General features: G+C 43.4%; 1 protein-coding gene across 3 annotated transcripts in view; it reads right to left on the reverse strand.

Moving 5' to 3' along the window:
• LOC122809037 (torsin-1A-interacting protein 2-like) overlaps positions 1-21176 on the reverse strand; it is a 773156-nt gene that overhangs the window by 546514 nt on the left and 205466 nt on the right. For all 3 annotated transcript variants that reach the window (XM_044080245.1, XM_044080242.1, XM_044080244.1), the window contains exon 5: positions 16928-16999. In XM_044080245.1, coding sequence (XP_043936180.1) covers positions 16928-16999 — 72 coding nt within the window. The remainder of the gene's footprint in view (positions 1-16927; positions 17000-21176) is intronic.

A 21176-nucleotide genomic window follows, 5' to 3' on the forward strand; every position in this document is an offset into this window, starting at 1 on the left:
GCAAGGATGTTGGAACTTCCCGGAATGTGCGTTGCTACAAGAAAGCGGTTGGTGCAAATTGCCCATTCCCAGACTCTCATGGCCTCTTGACAAAGGGGATAGGACCTGGTTCCCCCCTGCTTGTTGATGTACCAGACTACCGACATGTTGTCTTTCGGTATCGCAATAGTCCCCGTAGGAAGAAGGCTGTGAAGTGCTTGCAACGCTAGGAGCACCGCCCTCATCTCCAGGACATTTATATGCAACGAGGTCTCTGAACTGTTCCACGTGCCTTGGACAATCTTGCCCGCAGAATGCCCCCCCCACCCGAGGCGAGAAGCGTCCGTAGTCACCGTGGCTAGGGGGAATGTTGCACAAAAGGGTCTCCCTGCTAGAAGCTCCGGAGACTGGAGCCACCAAAACAGGGAGTCCCTGCATGCCTTGCTGACTGGTATTGGGCTGTTGAGAGAGGAGTACAGCGGGGACCACTGGACCTGTAGGGTCCATTGAAGAACCCGCATGTGTAAGCGAACATGTAGAAGTGGAATAGCTGCTGCCACTGAACCCAAGGCCCTCAGGACTGAGACTGCCGTCGGAAACGGTTGCAGGACTGCTGTGATATGACACCTCAGGCTGGACAGTCTATCTGGAGTGAGGAAGGCCCGCATTGATCTTGTGTCTAACCTTCCTCCTATGAAATCTATAAGTTGTGTGGGGTGCAGTAAAGATTTTTCCAAGTTTATGGTGATGCCCAGCCTTGGGGCTATAATGAGGAAATAGTCCCTGGCTGAGCACAGTAGATGCCTTGATGATGCCGTCAGGAGCCAGTCGTCCAGGTACGGAAAGACCTGTAATCCCTGGAGTCTCAGGTAGGCCGCTACTACTGCTAGTACCTTGTTGAACACCCTGGGGGCAGAGGTGAGACCAAAGGGAAGGACCCTGAACTGGTAGTGGCTGGCTCCTAGCCGGAAGCGAAGTAACCTCCTGGACCGTCTGTCCATCCGAATGTGGTAGTACGCGTCCTTGAGGTCGCTAGAGCACATCCAATCGTTCTCCCGCAAAAGGGGGAGTATAGCTTGTAGAGTGACTATCCGGAACTTTTGCTTGGTTACAGACAGGTTCAGCAGGGAAAGGTCTAAGATCGGTCTTAAGTCCCCCATTTTCTTTGGCACCAAGAAGAACCTGGAGTAAAACCCTGATCCGGTCTGATCTCGGGGGACCCGCTGGATGGCTCTTTTTTCTAACAGCTGTTAGATTTCGACAGCTGCTGCCTCCCTTTGGTCGGGTGGTACATCGGGGAGGCTGCGGGATCTGGGGATTTTGCTCAGGGGAATGGCATAACCTCTGGATATCACACGAAGCACCCAACGGTCTGATGTGATTGACTCCCAAGAAGTCAGGTGCCTCGAAAAACACCCCCCGACTGCCTCCAGAGATGGGCAACCCTTCAGGGCTGTTGCGTGGGTCTGTCAGAGAAAGGTTCTCTGGACCCAAAGTTCCTAGGAGCCCCTCTGCCTCTAGGACGGCGACCTCCCTGTCCTCCTCTGCCACGGAAGGACTGGTTATCCGGAGCAGGTTGGGACTGCTGCGACTTCCGGAACCACATCTTCTGTCCCTTTTGGTTCTTCGAGAAGAACTTCTGGGGAGCTGAGAAGCGGACTCCGATGGCAGACAGCGTCTTCCCGTCCTTCTCGCTCTGGACTAATGTTTCGCGAATGGCTTTGCCAAACAGGTCAGAACCATCAAAGGGGGCATTCGCGAAGGTCGCTTTGAAGGGCTCCGCAAAGTCACAGTGGCGGAGCCAGGCCTGACGCCTCATGACAAGGCCCGCTCCACTAGCTCTAGCGGCTCCCTCAGTTGCATGAGAAAGTAGCCGCATAGAAGTATTAGAAACTGATCTAAGAGTGGCCATTCGGGTGGAGTACACGTGCTTGTCCTCCGCCGACATGGACTCTGGGGGAGATGCCGCGTACTCTTTAATCAGGTCCCGCTGCATCCTGATGACATGTGCCATGTAGTTCAACGCTCTCAAAGAGAAGGTTACTGAACTAAATGCTCGCTTCCCAATGCGATCCATCGAGCGGGACTCTTTGCTCGGAGGATGCATAGAGAGACTTTCCTGGGCTAACTCCCTCTTTGTGGCTGCGGCCATCATCATAGCATCTACCGGGGGGCCCTTGCTCCAATGAGTGCGGTCCGCCGGTGGACTCAGGATTCGATCCGGACGCTTGGGGATAGGCTCAACGGTGTCCGGTTCCTTCCACGCTCTGGTGGAAATAAGGTCCACCAGAGGATCGGCAGGAGGGAACACCCAAGAGGTAGATGGGCCCGCCTCGAATGCCTCCAAGAACATAGACTCGTCTGAGGAGGCCTTGGGGGCTGACCCCCCCCCCTGATTCTAAGCATCTCCATAATGTCTCCAAAGGAGACGTCCTCCGGGGGTGATCTTGGGGAGCCCTCCCCTTCATCCAAGTCTGTGTCTTCGGTAATGCACTCAGGGAAGTCCACGTGTCTCCTTTTACACTTACGCTTCCAAGGCACTTCCTCGGGGGGGGGGGTGTCCGAGGAGTCCTCTTCAGCAGCCAGATGTTCCAAAGGAACTACTTGGGACATCGAGGCGGGCTGTCCCTGGGACCGGCTGATGGGAGCCTGGCCCAGCTGCAAGGGAGTGCGGGGTGGAGCCGCGGCACGGACCAGGGGTCCGGTAGTCCTCAACAGTGTCCTTTCCACTACGTCGAAAGCCGAGGGAGAGCCGACCTCTCTAAGCCCCGAGAGCCGACCCCACTCTGATTCGACGCATGGATCGGAGCTGGAGCCGAGACCGTCTGATCCGAGAGACCGGTGCGCTCCGACCTAGACGGAGTCAAAGACACACCAGCTCCCTCGGATCCGAGGCTAGGCCCTCGGCCCAGAGAGGTCGGGTCAGAAGTACCCAAAGCACTCAAGGGATGGATCGGATCAGAGGTGCGCCGACCAATCGGATCCAACTCTGCCCGGCTCCGACAGCTCCGAACCCGGGAGACGGGTCGGAGAAGGAGCCAAGGGGGCGAAAAATGGGGTCGAAGCCCCTCCCAGTTGGGGGGGGGGCTAGGAGCACTCCCATTTGCATCTGGGCCTGGATGAAACGTCTCATCATCCGGTCCATGTCTGCCTCTGACAGAGAATGTGGATCTAGATGAGGCCACCGAAGCAGACCTAGAGAGCCGCCTCGGAGACCTCACTGAAGGGCTAGCCTCCTCCTCCTCGGGTCCAGAAGAGAACAGAGGGGAGTGGAGCCGAGGAGGAGGAGATCTAGAAGACACAGGAGAGGCCCGCTTAGACGGAGGGGCCGAACTAGAGGTCTCGGCCTTCCGTTTGTGGTGCCTATCCTTGTGTCTCTCCTTCTGCCTCTTTCTCCCTAATGGTCTCCCTCTCCTCCGGCTATTTGGTGGGAGGTTGAGTCCCTGCCGAGGAAGGGGAGACCGCAGCACCCAAAGAAGGCTGCTGGCTAGCAGGGGCAGAGGCCGAAGCCGCATCTGGAGGGAGAAGTCCCGCCAGAACAAGCTTCGACCTCTGCTCCCTTAAAGCTCGGGGGTTGAAACCTGCACATATGGTACAACCAGATGACAGGTGTTCAACCCCAAGATGACGCAGTGTGGCCATCAGCTGGGGATAGCTTGTGGCCACACTCGGTACATTTTGAGAAAATTGCCTTAGGATTTTCTGCCATACTAATCCCTAGGCCTAACACACACAGTTGACACAAACACACAAAAAACTACGCAAACCCGGGAAAAAAAAACTATAAAGGTAAAGAGAGGAAAGCCTAACGCATACATTCAAACTGAAAAACTAGTAAAATTTAAAGATTTTTCTGTCAAACTTATCTTCACAAATTTGAAACTGCCAGGAGCTCAAGGAGTCCGTTGCTACATGAAACGCGGCAAACGAAATCTGAGGTCAGTTAGGGCTTGGCAGGGGATTATGGGTAGAGGGAGGAGCTAGGAGCTCGGATCCTAAGCTTTTGAAATGCCGGCTCGGATCCGAGGTCGGATCCGATACCCACAGGTTGCAGACAAATGAAGTCTGCCTACTTCAGATCTTATTTTTCCTTTCTAATATTAGAGTCCTACTGGAAAATTTCTCACAAACAGTACAGGGTGGATCAGATAAATGGGGAGCCCCCAAACAAAACGCACAAAGCGTGTGCATCAGTGGTAGGGGAATGTGTGTCCACACTCAGAACACCTTTTAAACTCTGGACTACCTTTCTTATCTACCATGATAGACAAAAAGGATAGCAGAAAGGGTACCAGCAATGGTACAAAAGAATACCCGAAGGTATGAGAGGGGAAGATTACCAACGATGGTAGTAGGGAATTACCTCGCGGTAAAGAGAGTAGATAAAGAGTAAACAGTCGCTAGATGCAATATGGTAAAGAGGCAACGAAATATAAAGTTTTCTGAGAAGAATTTTATGTGAAAAGGTATTCAACAACAAATAACTGTACTTAGCTCAAGAGAAGCAGCTTGACACGACCGAATGGCAATCAGGCAAACAAAATCTGAAGTAACAGGGAGATGGGAATTCTGGGTAAGAATTTAGCTCGAGAGTTTGTAGCCGACGCGAGCTTGGAAAATGGCCAGCTCAAAATGGCCAGCTCTGTTCCGAAGTCGGAACCGATACCCATACACAAGGAATGAACAAGGATTAACAATATCAGATCACATTTTCCCACATGCTTTTGGGAGACTTGATGTATTGTTTTTGTGTGTAAGAAAAGGCTTCAGTTTTCCAACCCTACCCCATAACCCAGACATATGGAGAATATGGGAAATTATCACGTCGTCCACAACCAGTACTTGCCAGAAATTCCTGCAGCTCCTTCAGTGCTGCTGTAAGTCTCTTGGCAGCCTCCCTGACCAGTTTTCGTCTTTTTATCAATTTTGGGGGGACATCTAGTTCTCTGTCACTGCTGTCCCCCATTTTCTCCACTTTTTGATGACAGTCTTCACGGTGTTCCATGGCATATCCAATGCTGTGCAAATTGTTTTGTACCCTGCTCCTGACACTATTCAACAATGAGATCCCTTTGATGCTTTGTAAGCTCTCTGCGAACCATAGCTTTTGCTGTAGCAGGCAACTGAATAAAGGTCAGGAAAATCCTACTAGGACAGCTGAACTTTATTTGGGGGTTAATCAGAGTCTCCAATTGATGGCAGGTGTGTACCCAAGAAGACTGAATGCTGTAATTAAACCGAAAAGGTGCTTCAAAATTAGTTTAAGGGTGCGCACACTTGTGCAACCAGCTTATTGTACTTTTTTTATTTTTTTATATTTGCCCCCTAACAGATGTTTGTTTTTCCATTGAATTGTACAGATTATAGGTCACATTAAAAGGTGGGAAAAGTTTTGAAATGATTTATTGTGGTCCCATTTTTTATAGTACAAAAACCTGGCATTTTAACAGGGGCGTGTACACTTTTTATATCCACTATAGGACTTTTGGGACAAACGCCTTTTCATAAGTTGAGCTCTCACTGCTTTGTTATTCTTGGCACAGGGAACAAACAGATTTCTACCAATTGGTAGTGTCGTTCTGGTTTGTCTCGACAAAAGCCTTTGTGCAGGTAAACCAAGATATTTGTTCATGAGGAATATGTATGACATTCAAGAGATTCAAAAAAACACTATTGTCTCATTTCGACTTCTCTAATAGTTTCGCACTTTGAACTGCACGTTCTGTCAAACTATTTGACTGTAGGCACTCGAGGCTACTCATAACATGAATAAAGTCCCACTCCAGCAAATCTCTTGAACTGCTGGCTTGTAAACTGCACCATTGTCAGAAATAACTCTGTGCAGACTACCATGGAGTGCAAAATGATGCTTTAACTTAGTAATGACAGTACTGAACTACAGATTAGGAAGTAGGTCAATCTCAAACCAATATGAATAAGGAGTCTACTAACACCAAATAATGTTGACCATTCCATTCGAAAATGTCTGTGGTTACTTTCGACCAAGGTAGTCCAGGAATCTGGTTTAGATGAAACGGTTCTGTTGATGCGGCTTTGTACTATTACATACAGAACAAGATGAAAGTACTCTCACAATATCCTTTGACATAGGCCAAAATACTAGTCCTCTCCCCCTTTTGGTAGGATCAGTTCCTGGGTGACCATAATGCAAAATGGTAATATATTCTTGTTACAAGAATTTTGGAACAATCACTTTTGGACCTGTCATGATGATATTGTCAAACAAAATCTCATCACTGTAAGGAAAACATGGCTGCACTTTTACTGGTAAACAAACTGCTTTGAAGGCCATCCTCGAATGATAAAGTGGTTGAGCTTCTGAAGAATTAGATCGGAGGCTGTGAAACTTCTAAGCTCATCAAGACGAGGAAGAAAAATTTCTTTTTCATAACTTCAAAATTAATTTTCTCATGCTCATGTTGCTCAGTGGTATTTTTTAGGTGATCTGGCTAAAGTATCAGCAAGATACAGAAGTTTGCCTTTTGCATAGACAAGACTGTAGTTGTACTTTTGCAATTTCAATATTATGCGTTGCAAACTGGCAGGAGCTGTAAGCATAGGCTCTCTCAAAATAGTTACTAGAGGTTGGTGGTCAGTTTCAATTTGAATTGGGCGACCATAAATATAGTCCTAGTACTTCGAACATGCAAACAAATGCCAAGAGCTCTATCTACACATCCTGCATCTCTGTTTGGGTTGGAGATCTGGGCGCACAGGCTACTGGTTTGCCCTCTTGAAGAATGAGTGCACCAAGAACAAACGTCGATGTATCACTAGAAAGAGCAACTGGTTTGTGAACGTCACAGTATCAGAGTTGGTGGACTGGCAATTCTCTGTTTCGGGACAAACGTTCTCTGGTGTTGTTCTGACCAGAACCAGGATACATCTTTGCATGTCAACTCTCTGAGCAGTGCTGAAAGTTGGCTCAAGTCTGGAATGAACTTGCCAACTTCAGCATGCATGTTTCCTGAAGGTTATGAAGTCTGAAACTCAGCATATCATTATTTAGGGACTTCATTTGCCAGGAAAACCACACATTTTGAGGAACAAACCAAAAATAAGAAGCAAAAATCTATTCATTCTTTGAAAATCTGGACAGTTGGGAGGTAAGGTTTAGCTGGGGCTGTCTAAGTTTGCCGCCCTTCCCCCTCACAAATTCATGGTCGAACGGAACCTCCCCCTGCAGCCATTCCAATGATCCATTACTTGGCTATTTCACTCCATTTACCATAAACACTAATGTGCATACCAATTTACTTCTATGATGATTTGGACTTCATTTGAAAGTTTTATCTTGCACTTTACAGCACAAGCACTAAGACGTCTGCTAAACAAACTTAGCATTAAAACTTCTCTGCCCTTGAAACTCACATTCATTGAGACAGCATTGAAACCCACATTCAAAGAAAATACATTTTACCAGTAGCAGATCAGATTTAATTTTGGGCTGTTCAAATCATAGGCCCCTTGCATATGAAACGTACATGTGCTCTTTGATACACCCTCCTATTGTTTTGAACATTTTTCCAGTAAACAATGAAACAAAACGCATGCACCAATAATGACAAAACTGCCCAATTCAGAACATTTCCATTATAAAAGTCTACTCAAACTTCTACAGTCCACCATTATCAGTAAATATGCACAATTCTACAGTCCACCATTATCAGTAAATATGCACAACCTCTGAAGAAGTAAAAAAGTCATCTAAATAATTCCACATTAAATAAATCTGTAACTAATGAAGAGGTTGCTGCTAGCAAACACCTTTATATTTCATGGCTTAATCGAAAAATAAAGTGTCTGATGCCACTGAGGAATAAATTGCCTATATTACATTAAAAATGATAAGCAAGTAATATTGCAATAGGAAATGGATGGCAAACTGATAACAGACTCATATCTTAACTTTTTCAGTACGGCAGCATTCACCCCTTGTGGGAGTAGAACCAACAACCTTCTGCATCAAAAGCAAGTACACAACCTGTTGTGCTATTAACAACGCAAGCTGACTTAGCATAAGCAGCACTAAACTTCTCTTCCCCTGCACCTCTCAGCTCCTTGTAAAATCTACTCAATACTCAACTGCATATCAACTTCGCAGCACAAGAAATCTGGAAAAAGCCAAATTTATTTGGGGGGGGGGTCAAAAGGCCAAAAACCAGGGACACATTAAACATTGCTTGTATAATCTTGGAAAGTTGCTAGAATAAAATGCTGCATTACCACCATATATTTTACTGCCAAAGTCCCTGTGCAAGAGAGTCAGAGCAACATACCACTATGCCAAATCACCTGCTTTGTGAAAGAAAAATGCTGCATTACCACCATACATTTTACTGCCAAGGTCCCTGTGCAAGAGAGTCAGAGCAACATACCACTACGCCAAATCAGCTGCTTTGTGAAAGAGAGGAAGACTGAAACTTAAATGGCCATCATTTAATGAATTCAGTTCTCACCATAGCTGTCAACCTCTTAGCACAAACACCTGGACAAACCCAGTAATGAGGAAATACAGCCCTCAAACATATTCAGTGAATTCAGTTCTTGCCATAGTAGTCAACCTTAGCACAAAAAACCTGGACAAAGCCAATAATGGGGTAATACAGTCCCAAAAATAAGGACAAATTTCAAATATTCATCTTATAAACTTAGAAAATTGCTAGAATAAAAGGTTGCGTTACTATGTATTTTCTGAAGAATATGAATTCTAAAATTCAAATGCCTGTCAATTTTACTTCTGACAGAACAAAAACAATTTTCAGCAGAGGCCCAGGGAGAAATACTGCAGACACATGTCTTTGTAAAATGGCAGGACACCAGAGCAAATCCACACAAACACAGAGATGAGATGCAGACTCCACACAGAAAGCACCCCAGCCAAGAATCAAACCAGAAAACCTATAGCTGTGAGGCAACAATGCTACCACTGCACCATCAAACATGTAAGGAATTAAACTTTCAGAAACCTGAAGTCTGAAATTCAAATGCCTGTCAATTTTATTTAACATTTGTTAATCAGGACAATCTGACTTGGAACAAAAATTTTCAGCAGAGGCCCAGGAAAAAAACGCAGACGTGTCTTTATAACATGGGAGGACACAAAAGCAAACCCACACAAACACAAGAAGATGCAGACCCCACACAGAAGGCACCCCAGCCAAGAATCAAACCCAAGAACCTGCAGCTGTAAAGCAACAATGCTACCAGTGCACCATCAAATATCAAGCATTGCAATATTTAGAAACCACAGATATTATAAGGAACAGATTAGATTAAATAGGAAGCAAAAATCTGCAATTTTTTTACAAATGGTGGTGGGTAGGAAATTCAGGTCCTTAACACCTGCATACAAGGTACAGAGTTCAAGCCTAAGTATCTCTACCCACCACCATTTGTTCTCTCTAGCCACCAGTATATAGTAACTGGGGCATTTCTCACACACACACACACACACACACACACACACACACACACACACACACACACACACACACACAGAATACTTGTTGAATAGGGCTAAATGGTAATCTGTACCTACTCTGTCCAAACATCTGTGTCAGCACATTTTTCCCCTTGGAAGGTGAATAACCTATGTATATTTTGTATTCATCTTACATCTGATGAATCACAAGCACAGGGGCACTTTGACAGTTTAGCCATATGTGCTGCAGTTCACAAGAATTGTGCTCTGAAATATTAATCAGAGCAGCAACGATCCATGCTGTATAAGCAGTCCTGCACCACAAAGATGTACAATGAATAAATACAGACTTTGTGTCTTGCATATAAATGAATCATTATCAGACTCACTGACACTTTTACACCATCATTATTCTGAAGTATAGCTGAGTAAGTCTTACCCAGCTGTAGAACTTAATCTGCTTTCCATCATCTCAACAAAAAAGAAAAATAAGAGGAAATTCTTATCACGAAAACAATGCATTTCATTTTATACCCGACTGCAAATTTAGCTGCTTTATTACTGTGCTGTACTCTTTTTCCTGTCTGAACATTTGTGCTTGAAACAAAAGTAATTTTCTGAACAACTTCTCCTGTTACCTACTTCATAACCTACCTAATGTGTCTTTTTAACTAGGAAGTCTTGAGGCTTGTAATCAGATCAAACTGGCTTTATTTTGTTCTTAGTGCCTATATTACATCCAGTCTACTATGAAGCAGAAATTGATACACCCTTTCCTCATTCAGGGTTCTTACAATTACCTCTGAATCCAAGTGAACACCAGGTCAACTATAAAAGCATAGAACTTTTTACTGCAGTATTACATAATTACAAAATACAGTCACAAACATTCTTAGCAATGTAACTGAGACAATAGCTACATCTTCTGTGCAGAATGCTAAATAAAAGTCTGAAGAAAATGAAGACTTCACAAAAGTCACCAAGAATTACCTACTTTGCAAATACGGTGCGTTTTAAAAAAGCTCTACATTTTTTAAGTTAATCTGTTATGTGTATGTGTGCGTCTGTGTGCATGTACGTGTGTGTGTGTGTGTGTGTGTGTGTGTGTATTTTACAAAGGTATTACTAATTTTCACCATAGTTTTGCTTTCGCTTATTCCTTTTTTCTAAGTGTTTGTTACTTGTCATCACTACCCGCCCAGTTCTACTAAAACATGCATCGCAGCCATCATGAACTTGCCTTCAACTGATGTAGCACAAATCACAGCTCCTGAGAAAGGAAGGCAACTGGTACAAGGAAGCAGTAACAAAAACAGACACATACCAAAGCTTTTCACTTTTTTCAGACTTTTTCTTTGTACTTGGCGTTTGTTGTGGAACAAGAATAGCTACAGTTGTCGCCCACTGGGACTAGAGATGGTGTACTTTACATCACTAACAATAGCGGAGAAAGTTCAGATCTGTATTCCCGTAGGCACAGTCTGCAAAGTGTGCAGGGGACATTGCATTCCAAGTCAGTTCATAGTAACATGCCGGCATCTTTTGGTTTTTCTTTCTGGGAAAGGCAAACAAAAGAAAATGCAGAAATTCTCTACAAAATTTTACATCTGAATAAGAACACAAAGTGAGACCTGATAACCCCCCAACACACCTGCACCTACCTGTGAACATATCTGAAGCCAGCGACCGACCTGCAGGGAAGCCACATAATCCAGCCAACAAAACAGATTGATCTACACGACGCCCTCACACCGAAATCCCCGCAAGAGCTGAGAGAGAGCTCTCAGCTCACTCCTCATTGGTCCTGACTGCAAGGGAAGCAGTCTGGAGCTCCTCTGTTCTGTGCGGTCATCGACCGCACATACTTCTTGATATCCTACAGCACAGGTTGCTGGGTACCTCTTTCTCTGCATTCAGACCGCCGATAAAGGCAGTCTGAATGGATTTTTTGTTTCACGGATTGTTTTTCTTGTTTTTTTTCTAGGTGGGAGGGCTGCAGACCGTCAGTCCGATAGGAAGAGCCGCCCCTGCTTGACAGTTAACTATGCCAAGAAAACATTGCAAGGCTTGAATACTGTCTGGAGCTGGCATCTCCAGAATTGCTGTTTGCTTGGAAGGATCTGGTTATAAGTCTGAAGTGGTAAACAAAGGACTAACATAAGAAACTGCTCGTAGCCTGAATTTGCACTTCTGAGTATTCGGCTCAAGATTCACTTTAAGTGCTCTTTCCAGAACTTTGAGGTTTCTGTCATACTCTGCTTTACCATTACCTCCTACTAGAATATGATCTACTATAAAAGCTCACAGATGAGCAGAAACAATTTGTTCCATGGCATACTGGAAGACTTCACTGGCAGAATTAATCCCAAATGACATTCTCAAAAATCTGCACCTGCCAAAAGGAGTACCGAAAGTGGTTAGCAATGAGGATTTCTGGTCAAGCAAAATTTGCAAAAATGAGCTCTCTGCATCCAAAACAGAAAAAACAGTGACATTTGGCACAACAGTAGCAACTTCTTCGACTGTATACATTACATGAGGTCTTTTCAGTACTTTGTTCAAATATCTTGGAGCAATACATATTCCGATATCATCTGGAGCTTTTCTTATGAGCTGCCACCATGGAAGATACCCAGTTAGTCTGTCAACTGGACAAATCACACCTTGCTGCACCATTTTGTCTAGCTCGATTTTGACTCTGTTCTGTACTGCTACTGGAACTTTCTGGGCTGGTCTGACAACTGGGCTAGCTTCAGGGTCAATCTTCATGGAGTACACAACTGGGAGTTTGCCTAGTTTGTCTTCGAGAAGATCAGCATAAGTAGAGTAAATAGACTGGGTCAAATTAGAACAGTGGCCTTTTAAGCTTACATGGTGTACTTCCTTATTAAATGAAAGTGGTCCCATTTTTCAAACAGTCTCTGAGGCCTAATGACAGATGTACTTGGCTTCTGACTATGCAAAATTACAAGTCATAGTTGTTCCCAGCAGACTAACATGAAAGCACTACTAAACCTTCAGTTTGAATTTCTTCACCACCATAAGGAACAAGCTTCACACAATTTGACAACTTAAGCTTCTCACCAGCACATACTCTAGCAAGTGGTTTCTGCTGACATAACATTTCACTTTGAACCTGTGTCAACTTTGAGCTATATGGGTCTTCCATTTATCTGAACAGTACAAAATATTTCATTCTTTGCCCATAAATCTACTGCATTGACTGTTTCATTACGCACAGACACACCATCAACATAAAAAGTAGGGTCATAGCTTCCTAATTGATAAACTTGTCTCCTTGAATATTCTCATAGGTTCATACTAGGCTATCTGCCCTAGGGCATTTATAAGCCTAGCCAGAGTGTGTTTGGCTTTTGCCACCCATTTTAAATTAATTTTGCTATGCCCTTTTTCGAGGTTAGTATACTGTGCCTCTGTCTAACAGTGACACAGAAGTGATATCCGGGGTAAACCTACCATCTCCCATCCACTCATCAAAATTCTTTTAATAAAAGAACAAACCTATTTTGATTTACAAAATTTTTGGAAAGGATTCCACTTTTTACATATGTGGCATTGCTGACCAAAAGTTAAGCACTCTTATCTTTTAGACACACAACTGCCACCACAATTACAACAGCTGACTATGAGGCTAGCTGAGGGCACATGGTTAGAGTTTGTTGACTCACCCTTGTACTTCAGACTATGCATGCTCTGGAATCTGCTAGAAAGCTACTGGGTTTACCAGGGACTGTTACAGGATTCACAGTTGCTGCCATGTGCTTGGGCCTGTTTCTTTTAACCACATGCTGCATACCATCTACATTAACACTAAAAGACACTGGAAGCATGCATTTCTCATTTGCAAGCATATTTATGTACTTTGCTGTGAGCTCATTTACCAGACAGCTCTCAACGGACTTATTCAAAGTTAAATCACAGTCACGAAGCAAAATCTCTCACGTCATTATCTTAAAAGACAGACTTGTGTGTTGTATTAATCAAGTCATCCCTTAAAAAAATTACCAAATATGCACGGTTTAGCTTTATTTCTCAGGTCAGTTATATATGCTACAAAACAGTTTCCCCAGGTTTTTGATCCCTTGTGAAAAAAAAAAAAATGCCTTTCCACCGTAATATTCGTTTGGTGGTTACACATTTCTCTAAATTTATGTTTTAAGCACTCCAAGTCTTTCCTTGATTCAGCCAGTACCACTATATGGCGTTTCTCCCTCCCCTGCAAACACAGCAGGTGCATACACAAATGAACGCGTTCTTTCTATGGTTTCTGAACAGCTAAATTAAGCAGAATAAATGCCTTTGTATGTGCATCTTTGTCAGAAAATGCAGCTTGTATAACAACATCATACTCTTGCTCACTCTCCAATATTATCAAATACAAGTGGGGCTGGTTTTCGAAATCCTTCAGTCAAGGCAACAAAAAACACTTTCAAAATATGGCCCTTGTAATTATGTATGAAAATGCACACAAACCAGGTAATTGTTATGACATTCAAATGCACAATGAAATATGCTTTGAAATGGCTGTATTTTGCTAAATAACTGCACTGTAATACTGCACAAACTTGCAAACGCTGTATGCTTTGAATATCTTGAATAGTTTTAATTAAATCAAAAAAGTATCAGATAAGGAAAATTACCACATTTTTTCACTATTTCATACATTGTGTGTGATTTGGACATGGTTTCAAACATTTTTGTAACTATTTTCTATATTTTTATCAATATGTTGCAATTTAGGACATTTCATTCAACTAGAAATTTGTTTTACGAGTGCTTTGTTTTAATATTCTTTGAGTAAGAAATCATTCAAGCAAGTTTTTTGTACCCGGAATTGGTTTCTGACCCATTTTGCGAGTTGCATGTGCAGCAGGGATGATCCATTTCTCTATATTCCTCCAACATTAACAAAGTGCCTCCTGGTCTATATTCTGGATCCCACTCTTGACACCATGTCGCTCATTCTACGTTATGATTCAGGATGAAAAGGCGGGGTAGTTTCTTTATATGCTTTATTAAACAATCATCAGGATGCGTAGCAACAACATAAAATATAAACAAACCGATTAACTGACAGAACATTCAAACATGCATGCTTACATCTCAACAGCTCTCTACAAAATGGCAGTCTGATTCGCATGTGCTCAGTATTTATACACATGTGCAAGCCCATGGAAAGCTTCTTAAAGGTATACATACATACTGATCTACAGGTCACCAAAAGAAACTAGGTAAAAAGCAAGCTTTTGTTAAAGAGTGAAATCTTTAGCCCCAAAACAGTTGTCTGATCCTCCCCATATTCCTAACATATCAGACTTCTCACTACCGTCAGAAGCTCTGCTCATTAGTTTTTGGCAGTTGATGGCTACACAAGAAAGATGGTAAGGTTTGCAGTACTTCAAATTATCCTCAAATTTTCTGCAGTTTGAAGCATTACCTTTATCCATCTATGGCTACAAATGTAACTACTTAATTTGCATGCATAGTACTGCAGGGTAACTCATTCTCATTTTTTGTTTTTTTTATATAAAATGTTTACCTGAAAACTAATGCTTTGATAAAGACTCTTCACTTTAACAGTTTATTTGTGCTTTACAGCACTTTACAGTATGACAAAGTCTCGGAATAAAAAACTGTTGGTGATGATTAAAGATACAGAAAAATCATAATCACTCCCATTTTCCCAATTTACATAGGGTCAGTATAACACGTCAGTCACCACCTCTCAAATCAATGCTTTTCTCCTGCATTTTTTGGCACTCGTGTCCAAACGTTGGAGGTCTTTTCTCATACAGTCCATCAAGTCTTAGCTAGACATCCTCTTCTCTTTCCTCCTTCCCGTCTCTTGCAAATCCACTTTGTCAAATTTTCTGCGTTCCTGTAGATGCAACTAAACCACTGCATTCTACTCACTTTGTTACAACTGGAAGTACTCTGATTTCAGCTAGGAGGTCTTCATTTCTTCATCTATGGAAAATAGTTTTACTAGCACATGTCCTTAAAGCTGAGAAAAACTCTTTTCTAAAGTGCAAGACATGCGCAGACAACAATGGCAGGACCTTCAACATTTCTGGAAGGGAAATGAAAAAAAGAAACTGAAAGGCACGAAGAGTTTCTAGCGCTAAACTTCATCTAGATGATAATGTATCCAAAGTTCCTTTGTCTTCCTGTTAACTGCACTGGGTGGCAAGAGCTACGTTTTTCAGGGTGCATATGTCTAGGCAGCTTATAGTCCTGGTGATAGCAGCATACTAGACAAGCAATGTGAAAATCACTTTTGCTATTATTACACTAATCTATACTATTATTACACTAATCTATGAACTTATTCAATACAATTCATGACTGAAAAACATTGGTGAGATCAACAAAAAATGAGCAAATACTAAAAATGGCTAAATAGAGAGACTGAAATACTAGTCACTTTGCACAAGTAAACATAGAAACCCCATAGCTAACAGTTCTGAGGAGCGAACATAAATGATCACTGTGTATGCTTTACCAACTAATGAACTCATTAATGCTTACAGTCAGACAATTAAATGAGTCATTTCAGAGTAGTTGGCAGGCTGGAACTTGACAAGACAGCTGAGAATCAGAAATTATTTTTTGTGTCTTTCGGCTTTTCCCGGTTAGGGGTCACCACAGCGGATCTCCGGTCCGATAATGATTGGTAGTGGATTTTTACGTACCGGGTTACCAGCCCTGATGCACAACCTTCAACGAAGGCACGCCCCATTCACATATGCCTCCACACAGAAGACGCTCTAGCTGAGAATCGAACGGGACGTCTTGCTCTGAGGTGACAATGCTACCGCAGCACCACCACCGCAGTGAGATAATTATTAAATCTAACAAAATATTTTCAGCTGAAAAAAAAAAAAAAAAAAAAAAAAAAAAAAGCACATTTTTGCATTTTTTTTTCTTTTAGACTAAATCATTTTTTTTCACATTTAATGTGTTTAATCATGGCAACGGATACTGCTAATTCGGTAGTGCAATTAAGTTACAGTAAAGCAAGTTCACTGTGCAAGGTCTGCTTTCAAATGTTACTTATTTGAGTGGGACAAGGCCACCCAATACAGGTACTGCTACAGTCACAATTAACACTACAATGCAATCAGTGTTGTAGGTATTAATCAGCTAAATTAAGCAAGGCTGAGATCACAGATTACGGGCTACGAGCGTGACACCAGCACAGATAAGTGCAAGAGGACATGGAGGGACAGAGGCTTAAAACTTGTCAATATTCATAAAGGTAAGAAACCCCTTAGGCACATTTCACAATGTGAGAAAGCCCTAATTTCAGAACTTAATACACGGAAGACTCTACACAATATCACTACCTAAAATTGTAAACACACCACACTGCCTATTTTTAATTCTGTCTCAAGCCTCCCTTCTTCCAAATCTTCTCACATTGTCATTGAAAGAAAAATGAGTCAGCATAGTGGCAGAAAAGCAGAGGGCAGTCATACTTACTATGTTGGTAAGAAGACCATGATGGGGACGTGTTCCTGGGAGTAGTACCTTTTGCTTTCCCTTCTGGTGTCCCTGCAAATAAAATTACATACATTACGATACTGAAGCTCAGCCTCTATATTCCTTTAACCATCAAAAAATGTTGGTTCTCATTTTTCTGTAAGTTGTCTGAACTAAGCTTTAATGGTCATCTTCAAAAAATATAACCTAGCAGTCTGTTCTGCAAGACAGTTGCATCTGGTTAAAACAATAACAAGCAACACAAAGACATGTTAGCTCAAGTTAAGTCAAAGGATCAATCCACAAGTAACATAACTATAGCTAATGAAAATATCTGTTGGTCTGGGATAGGTCCCCATACAGCTGGTTTACTTCTGGGTTCAGATTTCTTATGGGTCATGGAATGCACATTTGCTGGCTGATAAAAATCCAACAGAAGCCAACACTCAGTTCATGAGCCAGGATAAATTTATTTAAGCCAACCAAAAACAGACTGGTTTTGGCCGAAACCAGTATGTTTTTGGTTGATTTAAATAAATTTATCCTGGCTCATGGACTGGAGTGCTGGCTTCTGTTGGAATTTTGCATCATATATTCTTTTATCAATGCACCTTTACTCACTGGTATGGTACATTTGCTGATAAAACCATTAGCCCCAGACCAGTGACTGATCAGCAAACCAGCAGCCACACTAGTGCTGGCCAGCATGAGGAGAGTCTGCACTACAGATTGTCCCAACCCAAGCAGGCTGCCCAGTATAGTGGATGCATATGAGCGCACATGCATGCATACCTATGAAAAGTCAAGCACAGCATAGCGGCATCCACTAAACGCAAGCCAAGACTACAATAGCATTCTGCCAACACCCTGGAATGTATGCTTGGTAGTGTACATCTGTACCGCCAACACCTGTCACAGTCCTTCCCATCACCACCATGGCATTGTTTCTTACAACTGTAAGTGTACTCCAAAGTGCTGCTATCCATCCCAACCCCTGCATATGGTGCCACAGTGGGGAGATGCATACCCCAATAAATGGCCCTACTTCCCCAAAGCAATGTTGTTCTTGATGCTTGCCACCCCACCCTCTGTACCGGTTTCTGTCAGCCAGTGCAGTAAGAGCATATGCATCACCCACTGTGTTTGGCATCATGCAGTGTAGTCGGCTCTCCTGTTATGGTAGCTTTGGTGATGGTACATGTACCCTTGGCAACCCTACGAGTTCTCCACATTCATCTCATCACCTCTTTTTCTGATCATAACCTCTCATCACCTCTTTTTCTGATCATAACCTCACACTCTTGGAGAGAGAGTGTATCCTTTCTGTGTATACTAGCAGAGCCTAGCTCTGTAACAAACTATGACGTTCCATGGCCCAAGTTCTTGCTGCTCCATCAAACAGGAATTATCCACTGAGCAACAAACAAGGACATTAACTGTAAACCTCTGGAATGCCTCCAAAATGAAGTTAAGAAATCTGTCCAACATTACAAGGGGGGGGGCCTTCTTAAAGATCACCTTGAATTGCCAGCTCTGTGGCACAGAAGAAGAAAGGGGTCTACCTCAAGCAACCAAGTCCTAGGTGCTCAAATAACCCTATCTCACAGCCATGGACTGACATCTTGTAGCCTGCATGGCCAGCTACTAACACTCACACTCAAATACACATTCTGGCAAGGTGTGGTGGCTGGGGGAAAAAGACTGTGGAAAGTACAGTTTTGTACCTACCATAAATGTAGATGTCCGATAGACATGCAACTGCAGTCATAACATGTGGGTTGTCCTGCCCGGCAGCCCTCGGTCGGCCGGATTCCAAAGTCTGGGTCCGACGTTGGCTGATGTCGCATTTCTGTCCGACGTCAGAGCGGCTGGAGTACATAAGCATCAGCCGACGCCATTTTCTTCAGTGTTTCTTGCCCCAGATGCCAGGTGCCCTCCAAGGAAGGCTGTAATCAAATTGGAAGACAAAAATAGGATTCCAAACAAATAAATGAGCAATAAAACAAATACACCATAACAGATATCCCCAGCTAAGAGTAACAGGGACAGGAGTGGACCCTAGGCATAGAGGGGTATGGAGGGAGGGAAAATCCGACTGCAGTTGCATGTCTATCGGACATCTACATTTATGGTAGGTACAAAACTGTACTACGTCCTTCAAGAATGCAAGTGCAGTCATAACATGTGGGTAGAATACCATAGCTTAGCTGGGGGAGGAGGTATGCTCTAGGAAAGAGATGGTGTGGCAATCAAGCCCTGCAGGACTGCCGAAGCAAAGCCTGCTCTGGATCTGGAGTACAGAGGGAGATTGCAGTGTTTGGAGAATGTATGCACGGAGCTCCATGTAGCAGCTAATAGAATGTCCTTGGTAGGCACCCCTCTTAAGAATGCTGTAGAGGTGGCTGTAGCTCTGGTGGAATGTGGTCTGACATTGGCTGGAACAGTCTTTCCATGAAAGGAATAACAGAATCTGATGCAATGTCCAATCCATTTAGAAATAGTCTGTTTTGAAATTGCTTTTCCTTGGACTGCAGGGGCGTAAGCTACAAAAAGTTGTTCAGACTTCCTACTGGCCTTGGTTCTGTCCAGGTAGTATCGAAGTTGTCTGTGAATGTCCAAGGTATGCAACAGTCTTTCCCCCTTATTCTCAGGATTGGGGAAGAAAGCAGGCAGATGAATGGCTTGATTTAAAGAAACCCTAGATACCACCTTTGGCATAAAAGTAGGGTTGGTCCTTAATGAAACTGTCTCTATGGAAAATAATAAAGGGTGGTATTGCCATTAGGGCCTGTAGCTCCGAAACCCTTCTTGCTGAGGTAATTGCCAACAGGAAAGCTGTCTTCCATGAGAGAAATTGCAAGTCAACTGAAGCTGCTGGCTCAAATGGAGGTAGAGTCAGTTTTTCTAAGACAAAATTGAGGTCCCAGGCTGGCACTGGGGCCTTTCTTGGTGGCTTAATGTTCTTGACTCCCCTGAGGAATTGCCTTAGTAAGGGGTGAGAAAAAACAGGAGGATCAGTGTTGTATCTAGCTGAAATAGCAGATGCATGTATCTTTATGGAAGAATATGAGAGGCCGTTCTTTAACATATCTGCCAAATATTCCAAGATGAGTGGGATGTTCAACAATGATGCATCATGTCCCTTGCTGGTATTCCAATTGCTGAATCTTTTCCACTTTGCTAAATAAACCTTTCTGGTGGATGGTCTTCGAGCCTCTTAGTATCCGCTGAACTTCCTTGGAGAGAGATGAGCTGAAGTTGTTTATGGGATCTCCCAGGCTGTTGGCTGCAGTGTCTGAAGATTTGGATGCAGTGTTTCGAAATTGTGTCGAGTCAAAAGTAGGGGCCACTGGGGGAGGGCCCACCTCCTGGTGTGACATATGCTCCGTAGTAGTGGGTACCAGTGTTGTCTTGGCCAATCCGGAGCTATTATGATTCCCTTGGGCTTCTCTGCTTTGATCTTTAGTAATACTGAGGTCATCAGTGGCAGAGGTGGGAATGCATAGATTGCTAGGGAGTTCCAGTTGAATGAGAAGGCATCTATTTTCCAAGCTTTTGGATGGAATGTCCTTGTGCAAAACTTTGGTAGAAGATGGTTGAGGTGAGAGGCAAATAGGTCCACTTCTGGCTTGCCCCATGTCGAAGTGAGTTGTCTGAAGGCCTTCGGATGTAACCTCCACTCATGTGGATCTGTGAAATTCCTGCTTAGGCTGTCCGCCAACACATTGTCTTTTCCTGGAAAGAACTGGGATTGTAACTGGATGTTTAGGCTCAGTGATTTCTCCCAAAGCTGCATTGTCAGTCTGCAAAGGGGGTAAGAGTGGGTGCCCCCCTGCTTGTTTATGTACCACATCACAGTGGTGTTGTCTGTCCGTATCATTAAATGGCCTTGCTGGAGTTGGTGTTGAAAAGCCTCGATGGCATGCATTACTGCCAGCATTTCCTTTTGGTTTATATGCAGATGTGTTTCCTTTGGAGACCATTGTCCTTGTATACACCTGCCTTCCATGTGCGTCCCCCATCCAAGGTCTGAGGCATCTGTAGTCATGGTCTGTGTTATCTGTGGTTTCTTGAATGACATACCTGTGTTTTCATGGCTCACCGAGGCCCACCATAGGAATTCCTTTTGAAGGCATGGAATGAGAGGTATGATCGTCTCCAAGTTGTTGCTGTGTTGAGACCAAATGCTTTTTAGGTACCATTGAAGCTTTCTCATGTGTAGTTTTGCTAATGGAACCAGTAGAATGCA

Source organism: Protopterus annectens, chromosome 8.part0 (genome assembly GCF_019279795.1).
Source record: "Protopterus annectens isolate FY-2018-M chromosome 8.part0, PAN1.0, whole genome shotgun sequence".
Taxonomy (NCBI): Eukaryota; Metazoa; Chordata; order Ceratodontiformes; family Protopteridae; genus Protopterus; species Protopterus annectens.